The sequence below is a fragment of the Taudactylus pleione genome, unplaced genomic scaffold, assembly GCF_031769625.1.
Source record: "Taudactylus pleione unplaced genomic scaffold, aTauple2 ptg000258l, whole genome shotgun sequence".
Classification (NCBI taxonomy): Eukaryota; Metazoa; Chordata; class Amphibia; order Anura; family Myobatrachidae; genus Taudactylus; species Taudactylus pleione.
In genome coordinates, this window is record NW_028284660.1 from 516,190 (window position 1) to 527,719 (window position 11,530).

Here is an 11,530-nt window from a genome sequence, read left to right on the forward strand (position 1 = left end):
CACATATACATACACCTGTTGGTGGTAAATACCTAACCCCAACCCTAAAAATAAGCTCAAAAACATGTGTCAACCATTTTTTGTCGACCTTTTAACCCTGCTGACCTTCTTGTATGTTGTCTATTAGTGTGTCGACCTTTTGTCCCTGAGTTATAGGGGCTGGTGATCTGTAGACAAGAGCCAGAGACACATATATTACACAGTGAGTGTAACTGGAGGGTGGTGACAGAGTGAATGGTGTAATAGAGTGAAATAGGATGCTGCACTAGATGTGGATAGGGGGGAGGGCAGGTGATATTGCAGACAGGTATGTGCAGAGAGAGGGGGATTATTTAGGGCTGCTGGACAAGATGAGGGTGACACAGTAATTAGGAAGCTGCGGATCACTCCAAGCTCGCACACATTACGGTAATGACAAAGGGGGGTGTGGGGACACAGCATCAGGACAGACCCAGAGATCAGCGTGCGCGGCTGCACCCGGTGTTACGGTAGCACGTAGCCAGCTCTGGAAATGACAGAAGGTGTGAGTGACAGGCTGTCTCCGCGGCCTGTGATTGGTGCGGAGCTGTTGGTGGGCGGTGTCCCCTCCAGGCTGGGTATATAAGGCGTGTCCGGTGGGCTGTTAGTCACTCTGCAGCAGGACATAGTGAGAGGTGAGCTGGGTGTGCGGCAGGTGGTGGGAGGGTGAATGGCGTGGCTGCAGCGATGTAACCGCCTCCTCTACATTCTATTGCAGGAGCAGAAACTACAGGCAGCATCATGGTGAAGATTGGCATCAACGGGTGAGTGCAGCTGCTGTTCAGTTTAATGGTGGAATGCATCTGCATGGGTTTATGTAATCCTGTGTGGGATGGTGCAGTATGAATGGTATATGGTGCTGTTAGACAACTTAGTAAATGGACAACTGACTGCCTTATTAGTCACTATTAACCTCTGCTCTACAATATCCTGTAAAATCACTTTAAATAACTAATTGTCCATGAATGATTGATATTTGTCTATGGGTCATCCCTGTATTTGAGTCTCTTTATTTATGACCTATTCTCTGCAGTCTAGTCTTTATAGTAACCATGGTTTCAGGCCCCTGGGTGCATGCCCTGAGGATGCTCCATTTGCATAGATGCATGTAGATAAGATGCAAGGCCCCAGGTTACTGGTCCATTTATGTGTGCAGCCTCTTAAAATGGCTGCTTCATGTCCACTGCTGCCAACCAGAGCAGCCATGTAGCATGGACTCTTGTCACGTCCCCCATGAGTCACACCCCTGCTGCCCCCTCTCTTCCTCTGCAGTCTCCTTTTGCACCTCCCTCTCTGATTGCAAACCCCCCCCCATCTGCTGTATCTCAAGGATGTCCCAAGGTTGTGGTCTCATCCCTGTCTCTCTGGGGATTGTGGTCCCTGTGTTCGTTGGCATCATACCTGCTTCATACAGGGGTGTGTCTCCAGGGGGGAGTCTGCAGCAGTCTCCACCTCCCCCTTCGCAGTAACTGAATGACTGGAGTGTGCGAGCTGACTCACATCCTGGTTAAGCTGCACATAGGGGAGTCCCCTGGTATTTTATTCTGCTATCTGGATTATTCTATGGAGGAGACTATGCATTAGACCTGCAGTGATGTGACCAAAATGACCTCTGTCAAGAGCAGTCTGTCCTCTGATTCTCCCCCCCCACACTTTTCAGCTAATGTAGATCTCCTATTAATAGTGGGTATGGCAGCTGCCCAGCACAGGGTAAGGAGGGGGCTGGCTGTTATCCTAGTTACAGGGTTATTCGGTGTGCCAAGCTGCACTGTAGGCATTGCATCTGCTTACCAGTTACTGTCATGCTGGGTCCTGGAGATGCCCGGCTTGTTTTTCCTCTTGGACTTTACCCCCTCTGTGTATTGTTTGTGCATGTTATGCAGAGTGCTGAACTTTGCCTCAGACAGGGGGGTGGAGACCCCAGGCACAGCGTAGCTGACTCCTGTAGTACTCTCTATACTGCAGGGCACTGCTCCTGGGTGGCATGCTAGCTGTGGCACTGTTCCTGTAATGGGTACTGTTCCAGTTTGCAGAAAGGCTGTGATGCCTGTGCTTATATAAAGCCTTACCATATAAGGTCATATTTCAACAATGACTATGTAAAATCTGGCAGCAGACTCCACAATAAGGCTTTGTACATGTGTTAATGGCCACTAAATATACATCTTATGCTTCTATAGTGGTATGCAGAGTATTGTTTTTGTTGCTATGCATTAGTTGTCATGTTACCTTGGTGTCATGTTTAACATACAATCTTCCACAAAACTACATTTTGCTGGAATCTGTTGGCGGGAATGGGCAGGACCCCCTGCAGATGTCTGTGCCCCAATTATTTTACAAACTATGCTTCATGTGCCAACAGTCAATCATGGGGGGTGTAGTCCATACTATTAATGGGACTAGGTAGCGAGGTGCTGTTGGAACAGATGCAGCGGCACATGTTCCTCCCCCACACAGATATGCTCCCAAATCCTGTTTCTCCTTCACCCCCTGGGGTGTAGATGGTGATGTCTGGGGCCTGGCCCTTTAAATCTTAAATGATTATAACCAGGGCCTCTCCCCCTCTATATACCTAGGAACCCTCTGTAATGGAGTTGCGCCCCCCCCCCCCCCATAGTGTGCACATAGGACAACACCAGTCCCATAACTGCCTTTCATGGCACAAATACAGTGAATAAATGAAGCTAGGAATTGTTGGGCTACGCTACAGAACATTAAACTTGTGCTTGGCCCAAAGTATCTGTCACCAGTGAGTGCTATGCGTTAGTGCTGGCCTGGCTCTCCAGCTGTTAAACTAAAAGTCCCAGCATGTCTTGCCACAGTTCTAGCAAAACTGGCACTGCTGGGACTAGTAGTTGCACAACAGCCGAAGAGCAACAGGTTGGCCAGGCCTGCATTAGTGTGTGGATTTTTGTCTTGCATAGATCTCACATGAGGCCATATTGCACAGATGCCAACTGCAGACACTTGCTGGCTGATTCAGTTCAGCACCAGCTCGGGTTACGTGGAAGATGCTGGAACAGGACCTGGTGGCTGATACGATTAATTGAATCTGCTCTTTTTTTTTTTTTTACCTTGTCCAACTGGTTTGCTACTTGGAATACTGCCAGGCCCTATGTGCCACAGCATATGTGTTTTTAGCCCTCCATTTACCTCTCTTCTCTCGTCAGATTTGGCCGTATCGGGCGTTTGGTGACCCGCGCTGTTGTCGCCAGTGATAAAGTAGACGTTGTGGCCATTAACGATCCCTTCATTGATCTGAATTATATGGTATGTGATCACGTTTGGGGATATGGGGGAGGGTTGGGGCTGATATCTGATTAAAGCTGCGATTTCAGTCTTGGTGGCTTGGTTTTCGTCACCTCCCGCTGGGTGCTGTCACTGTAAACCAGAGTTGGGTAACTTGTGGCTCTAGTGTTGCTGAAATAGTTGGCAAACCTGCAGTGCATTCTGGGACTTGTGCCGCACACCTCATGCTCCCTATTTCTGCGGCAGTAAAGCCCCATGTCAGCTGTGTATACGGGCTTGTTAGTGGGGCTGCTGTGCTGGCCTGTGAACTCGACTAGTAAAATGATTTGGTCTAAAAATGGCCTTTGTGACTCCTCTCACCCAGGTGTACATGTTCAAGTATGACTCTACTCACGGACGCTTCAAGGGAGATGTGAAGGCTGAGGATGGAAAGCTGGTCATCAACGGCCACAAGATCACCGTCTCAGCAGAGTGAGTGCATTCTATGGGCTGTCTTACTGTAATGCAATATATAATGTAAGCAGCTGCGGAGCACTGACTTCAGCACTGTAAAGGAAGCCCTCTTATTACACTTGGGGCTGGGTTTAATGGAGCATGGAAGACTGGCTCTGATCACAGCCCATGGACGTGCAAGCAGAACTGGCCACAGTAACTAGCTGTATAATGTGCAATGCTGATGGCAGCTCGCCTGTAACTGTATCCAGCCCTTGGTGTATCTGTCACCTATGTACTAAATGTAGTGCCTTAAGCTGGGCACTCTCTATACAATTATATTGGCCAATCTTGAGTTGCAGTCACAATAACCATCATATAGTGTAGGGGTGGGCAATAGAAGGCCCTCCAGCTGCTGTTTAATTACAGATCCCAGCACTCACTGCCACAGTTAGCATTTTTTGATGCAGAACTGTGGGGCATGCTGGGATGTGTAGTCCCACAGCAGCAGGAGGACTGCTTATTTGCCCACCCCCTGATAGTGTGTGCACCCATTCATAGTTTGGATTGTGCAATCTCTTCCCATCTGATGTGCTGCACAACAGATGGGACGATGGTGGGGGTAACAATATATTATGATGCAATATGTATGCAGTCACTATCTCGCTACATGGTACCAGGTTGTCTTGTTTCTGGGTACTAGTAGAAAAAACTGCATTGTAATGTGTAAGCAGCTCTGCATGCAGTGAGTAGCTGATGGTATGGGTATCTGTTGGGCCCTGGGACCTGAACAGGGCTGGGGAGACTAATTCCCATGGCTATAGCAGCTTAGCGCTGCTGTCAAGAAGTACTTAGTATCTGGCAAACTACTATTCCAGCTTCCCCACAAATATGGATTAATGTGTCGCTACAGCCATTCACTTCCTACATGGTTCCTCCATTCATGTTATCTGGTATTCCTGAGCTGCCCAGCATGGCTGATTATTGAGGGACTCTGCCTTTTCTACTCTTACCCTAACTTGTTCTTGGTCTTCTCTTAGACGGGACCCATCCAACATTAAATGGGGAGATGCTGGAGCTATGTACGTGGTGGAGTCCACTGGCGTCTTCACAACCATAGACAAAGCCTCTGTAAGTAGCTTTCATCATGGCCCAATTTGTCGTAATGCTTTCCTCTAACGCATGCATGACTTGTCCACGTTCTGAATGACAAATGACACTGCCGACAGCAGATGCTGTCGGCTGTAACTATTGTAACAGTCTCTTATAACTATAAATGTGGTGGTAAAGAATGTTTAAAGTTAAAATACTTGTATTAACAATACTACGTATCTGTATTCTGGTTACCAATAAGCTGTTGGCTATGATTGTCGACCTTCTGAATGCCGCCTCATTAACCGTCTCCTGCATGCACTGTTCTGCTTCTTGCTACATGGAAATCACAAATTGTCTCTACCCCAGGCTCATTTGAAAGGAGGCGCAAAGCGTGTTGTGATCTCCGCCCCATCTGCAGACGCTCCAATGTTCGTTATGGGTGTGAACCATACAGACTATAACAACTCTCTAACCGTTATCAGGTAATGATTCTCCATATTTATATGGTGCCACCAGGCTTCTGCAGCTCATAAACAAACGACTTTGTTCAAAATGATGCAGGATAAGCACATGGTCTATAAACTATGCTACATTCGCAATCATAACTCTCAATGAGCGGTAAGGTAACGGCAGCCAAGTGTTAGGGGCAGTAGTGGGGTGTTGGTGGTATGAGTAAGGGTAATAGAAGCACATGAGCGAAGAGGGCCCATGAGGGCTTATATTCTAAAGGGGAAGAGCAGGCCTAAGGGGTGACATGGATGGGGTAGACTGAGGATGGAGCAGTGGGTTAAGATGAGGGCTGGATGACTTTGAATAAGTGGGTCTTAAGTGTCTGTGGATTAGTAAGGAGCAGCACGGGCAAAATCTTGGAGATGGGAGTTGGAGGAAGTAATTGGTGGTTACAGGTAACATTTATTTGTGGAGTGAAGAGGTCAGGTCAGATGTAATTGGGAGACCATTGGGTTAGGGCTTTAAGAGTAGCTTGAATTGGGTTCTGAAGGTTAGATGTAGAACTGGAAAGGACTATCTGGCCAGGTTGAACTCTTGTAACCTCCCTGGACTTAACCAGTGAGTGTATGAGGGTCTTGGTAGCATCCAGGGTCAGGGGGCCTGATTCTGGAACACTTGAGGCTGTTATGAGAATCATCTACTGATGTACATTTTGTTTTAATTGTCTACAAAATACTTCATCCAGGTGTTCTGGTTCACAGCAATCTGATCACATGCATACAATTACACTAGTATAAAGTAGGGTATTCACAAACCAAACAAGAATACAGGCTTAGAAGCACAATTGGTAGCTACTGACTCCAGGTTAGTGAGTATAAAAGTTCCATGATTCGTCCTGCATGGAGTGCTTGTCCCAGCAGTGACTAGGTGATGGCAGACAATTGGACTGTATTGCAGTAGGCACGATGGCATACATCCTTGGCTTAATTACCAGGTGCTGTGACCCTGAGTAACCTTCAATTTGAGATACTGGTTATTGTAATGTCTCCTACCTATATGTCTGTTACCCAGTTTTGGTCTAATGTTTACAATTGTAAAGCGCAACGGAATATGCTGCGCTATATAAGAAACTGTTAATAAATAAATTAAAATAAACTCTAGTTTATAGTTTACCCCTTAAGGCATTTAGTGTGCTGTTCTCCAGAGCCTTAGTGATCTGCTCCAGGATGTCTTGCCTATAGATACAGAACATTATTTGGATAAAACTGGATCAGCAGTGTCACAGGACTGAATACAAAGGGCTCATTACACGATAAAGTAGACCTGTACATGCCTCCTACCTGCATTAAATGAGTGGAATTCTAGCAAAGAGATATACAATATAACCCAAGTACAAATTGTATCCATATGGTGCTGACCATAAGAGTATTAGACATCATTCTACCAAAGCGTTTGACATTAGTTGCTTGGCCTGTGTAAAACAGGGCCGTGGTAGCCAGACAAGGCAACTTTAGTAAGTTGTAGGGAGTCATCCAGACCAGTGAATTTAAATGTGCTACTCTGGAATAGCTATCCATAGTACAAGGATTGTATCTCCTCGCTGAGGCATGAGGCACATTTGCGTCAGGCCTTGTAATGTTTATCAGAAGTGCTGTCTCTGAATACTGGCATTGGCCCTTATTTTCTAAAATAACCCTGTCTCCTTCCCACAGCAACGCCTCCTGCACCACAAACTGCCTGGCACCCCTAGCCAAAGTCATCAATGACAGCTTTGGCATCAAGGAGGCACTGATGGTGAGTACGCCCTACACTTTAGAGGGCTACATGTCACAGCACTAACTGGATAGAACAACCTAGGGCTGACTACCAATATCCTTCACCTTCAGACCACCGTCCACGCTTACACCGCCACCCAGAAGACCGTTGATGGACCATCTGGAAAACTGTGGCGTGATGGCAGAGGCGCAGGCCAGAACATCATCCCAGCATCAACTGGTGCAGCGAAGGCTGTTGGCAAAGTCATCCCATCTCTGAATGGGTAGGTGTGGTCACATGGGTAACTCTGACTTGTATGCGCCCTCCTGCAACATGGCTGGAAGGCAGAGAGCCATGTATAAGCTGCGATCTGTGGGCCTGGGTAAATGGGGTTCTTTGTGGATGTGCTGACTTGTGCTTGGTCTTCTCTCCTCCAGAAAGTGTACTGGAATGGCTCTCCGTGTCCCTACCCCAAACGTGTCTGTAGTTGATCTGACCTGTCGCTTGGAGAAGCCTGTAAGTACCAGGCCGCTTACAGATACGTGATCCTTACTGAGTGGGGCATAACCTAATAAACGTACTCTCTCCTTTTTCAGGCCAAATATGATGAAATTAAGGCTGCAGTGAAGAAAGCGGCTGAAGGACCACTGAAGGGAATCCTGGGATACACAGAGGATGCGGTATGTATGATGATGGGTGGGGGGGGGGCTCTTTACACTATCATTACAGCAGTGTCTAACTTCTGTACTTCACTCATTAGGTTGTATCAAGTGACTTCAATGGAGACACCCACTCCTCCATCTTTGATGCTGAGGCTGGCATTGCACTGAATGATAACTTTGTTAAGCTGATCTCTTGGTGAGTATGAGAACTGGGCACAGTCTAGTAACACACAAGCCATGCTCACTCCCCTCTGCCCAGGACCGCTGCCTACAGGATTCCTCCCATGCCCAATCTGTGCCAGCTTCATGCCTACAAACCCCTAATCTCTTCACTTTCCCACTCTATCCAGCATACCCCTCTGAAATGGTAGGACCCTCATAAGCCGCACCCTCTGGTTTTTATTCTATATTTTGTCCCCCTATATAATGTAACTTTTATCCTAATGCCTATGAAAGCTGCTACAGAACCCTGGCGGCACCATAGAAACAATAGCTTGAGTAATGGGAAAACCTCACCGTTGATTACTTGTAGCCTAGGGCCCGTATTCAATTTGAAGCGTTAAGTTACCGCAGATGACGTCATCTCCTGTTTTGGATTTTACCCCGTATACAATTTGAAAGACTTTCCTCCTAGGCAGAAAGTCAATGTAATAGGTGGTAAAGTATCTCCTATGAAGAGCAGGTGGGAAAAAAATGCAGAATTGGGGTTTTGGGGTGCAATGTTGCAGGAACCCCTGTGCAGCCTTCAGACAGTCCCCCAAAGGTAATCTGTTTAAAGAGAACTTAAGGACGCCCCAAAAATTTACTTTGAAGAAAAAAAAATGTTGGGGTACAAACTTAAAAACTAGCGAACTTGACTCTGGGAGGTCCCCAAGTGGTGGTTGATTGCAGGTGGATTTTTCACAATTTTTTTTTTTTTTTTCCAACTTTTAAATATGCTGACCCCCATTTTAAAGTACCCCAAATTTGCTGGATAACTATTTTCTGGGAAAAATACTCCTAAATACTATTCTGCATCAGGTATAGAAAAACGCTATTGAGCCCATTTAAAAACACCAAATGCCTTCAGCAAGCCAAATTGGGGGGTACCATGTCAGAGCATTTGGGGGTGTCGGGCTGATTTCCTCAAAACTGACAGTACTTTCTGCTTGTTAAAGTATCGCTGGGTCCCATTTAAGCGTCCTTTCAAATTGAATTCGGGGTTTGGCGTGCACACGTGATACTTTTCCACCTCCAAAATGGGCGAAGTCTGCGTTCAGTCCAGGCCGCTTTAACTTAACACTGCTCGGCTCAAATTGAATACGGCTCTAAGTCAGGGGGCTGGATGAATATTGCTTTAAGTGTCTTGAGCCACTGAGTTACTGCCAGTAGGATCACTAGATGCTTGGGAGTAATTGGGTCATGCCACAATATGGCAGCATCGCCCCAAATGGGTTTTGTTTTTTTGTTTTTAGAATTGTGATTTATGAACTTAAAAAAAAAAAGTGAATAACACATCAATCTGTTACATGGTAGCGTGTCATGAGAAATATTTGCAATCAAATCAAACTAGTCCAGCACATCACAATAAGTCATTGAATACATGAGTGACAACCCCAGCAAGTGTTATGACCAAATAGATGGTGTATAGGAGCCAGGAACCCAGCAAAACACCAACAGAAATAACAAATTCAAAAAAATAAGGATAAAGGGAAAGTCAGTTTTTTTTTTTTTTTTCTATAACATTAAAATTGTAGTCATTTTTGAAAGCTGATGGAAGAACATTTAAACTCTAGGTAATTATCAAGTGTTTTGATGTTGTCCTCTTGGCTAATTAAAATCTCAACCAAGTTATGGTTTATAGATAGTGGGCAGACATTGACTGTTAAACAATTAAAATGTTCACATCACTAAAGACTCGTGTACAATTCTCCCTTCCAGGTATGACAATGAGTTTGGCTACAGCACCCGCGTCATTGACCTCCTAAGTTACATTGCCACCAAGGAATAATCTCACCGATCCCTCTCCTGTCACTGCAGGGCCCAAATCTTCACCTAGTGATCTGTCACTCAAAGGGCCCGGAGTCACCCCCTACTAGTCTGTCTGTCAGTTTCTGTGTTAAAAAATAAAATTGTGAAACACTGACCACTGTCTGCATCTCGTCATTGTGGAGTGGTGGGAGCTGTTCTGTATTCTACAAGCCAGACTTTATACTGAGACCTTCTCTGGAGTACAGGCTATTACCCCTGTACTAAAGGGTTATAGTGAGGAAATGTTATGTCTTTAATACCTCCTATAGTAGAGGACAGTTCTGTTAATTGAAACCAGTCTTGTGCAGTTCTCCAATACATTCTACTCCATCTGTAGCACAGCTTTCCTTGTGGCTTTGCATCATTTACACAAGCTTTAATGAATTGGCATTATGCAGTAGGCTTGCATAGCACAAGCATATTCCATTTATAATCGAACCAAGCTGTAATAAAAGAATAGGTGAGGGCACTGCACCAGCTTGCACTCTATAGGGAAATCGGCATAAATACACAAGTGCTATATATTGCCAATCAGACCAGCCATAGGCTCTTTGGTGGTCTGAATGATCCAGACAGTGACATCAGCCTGGGGTCAGTGGGATGTGAGTGTAAGATTACCTATGTAATGTGTGGGTCATATAGAGGAGATTTAATTGGTAGAACAGGTTACATGGGTGGCTCTGGAATCTGAGAAGCTGTCCAAAGAGACAAGTGCTGAAGGCTTGGAGGAAAGGGAGGACATTGCTGAGTGGGTGCAGCCTGGATCTGCATGAGATACAGGGCTGAGGCTGGCAGATGTGTCCATATACATCTAACCACCTTATACTCTAAACATCTGTCAGGTCATGCAGCGTCTCTAGGGCCGAGCATACATTTCATACAACTTTTCCCTTCCGTTGTCTTATTCTCGGCTTATGCTGCATAAAATGGTCTGCAGCTTGTGAGTGGGCAGATGCAGGCACACAATATAGGCATGCCGTATATTGTAATACAGCAGAAGCTGCTTGTGCATCCTAGCTGCATCGCTTTGCAAATAAGACCCCCCCCCCCCCCCCCCCCCCCCCACATGTAGGGAGTATCTCATGAAAAGACACTTGGCGCTCACATGTTATGTATAACATGACTTGGCGCATGGATGTATGTTACATCTGTATATGCTGCTGTATTTTGGGAAATAGGCTTGATGGCCTGTGAGACTAGGATTACTCTAATTTACTAGGTGGTCTTCTCAGTAACTGCAGGCTAGCCCAGAAAATGGCAGCTTCCACTGTACCTAGGCAACAGGAAAACATCACAATTTCTTCAGGGTCCACAGGGTGACCTTGGGGTAAATCTGGGTCCACAGGCACCACACAGCTAATGCTTTAGCTCCCAGGATGCACTGGGTTCATCCTCTATACCCCACCCCCGAGCCACAGGCACCTCAGTTTGAGTTTGTGCCCGGCTGGAGTTGGGTCACTGTGCAGGGGGGGGGCCTGGTTAGCAGCCCCTAAACTGAAACCTTTTAGTTATAGCCCTTGGTGGGGGGAGTATGTTCTTAATTTGAGTCTGGTCTATAGCGGAAAGCATAAAGTTATACCCCTGCTATTCTCTCCATAAATGAGCATGGCAGAGGCTGTACCACCTGGGGCTCTGTAACTAAAAAATGCTGCATGTTAATCTCCCGGGATACAACGTGTTCAGGCATCTGCCTCTTTCATTCCAATGAGTGATTCTGTGTTCTTTACCTCATCTGTTGTATGGGCAGTGATGGGACATGTTACTGGTGGGACTCCAGGCTGCCTTGTGTGATCACACTGCATCCCATGTCACTAACGCTGGGCAATAACTTGTCAAGTACAAATGCTCACATGGATTGA

General features: G+C 46.1%; 1 protein-coding gene across 1 annotated transcript; it reads left to right on the top strand.

Annotated features, from left to right (window-relative positions):
* The first annotated feature begins 598 nt into the window (after window positions 1-598).
* On the top strand, window positions 599-9,786 carry GAPDH (glyceraldehyde-3-phosphate dehydrogenase). Its single transcript, XM_088480908.1, has 12 exons — window positions 599-653; window positions 737-782; window positions 3,189-3,288; window positions 3,632-3,738; window positions 4,740-4,830; window positions 5,161-5,276; window positions 6,957-7,038; window positions 7,131-7,282; window positions 7,437-7,515; window positions 7,596-7,679; window positions 7,760-7,857; window positions 9,582-9,786. The coding sequence occupies exons 2-12, from the start codon at window positions 760-762 to the stop codon at window positions 9,649-9,651; spliced, it is 1,002 nt and encodes a 333-aa protein (XP_088337034.1). The 5' UTR covers window positions 599-653; window positions 737-759; the 3' UTR covers window positions 9,652-9,786.
* Window positions 9,787-11,530: the final 1,744 nt, after the last annotated feature.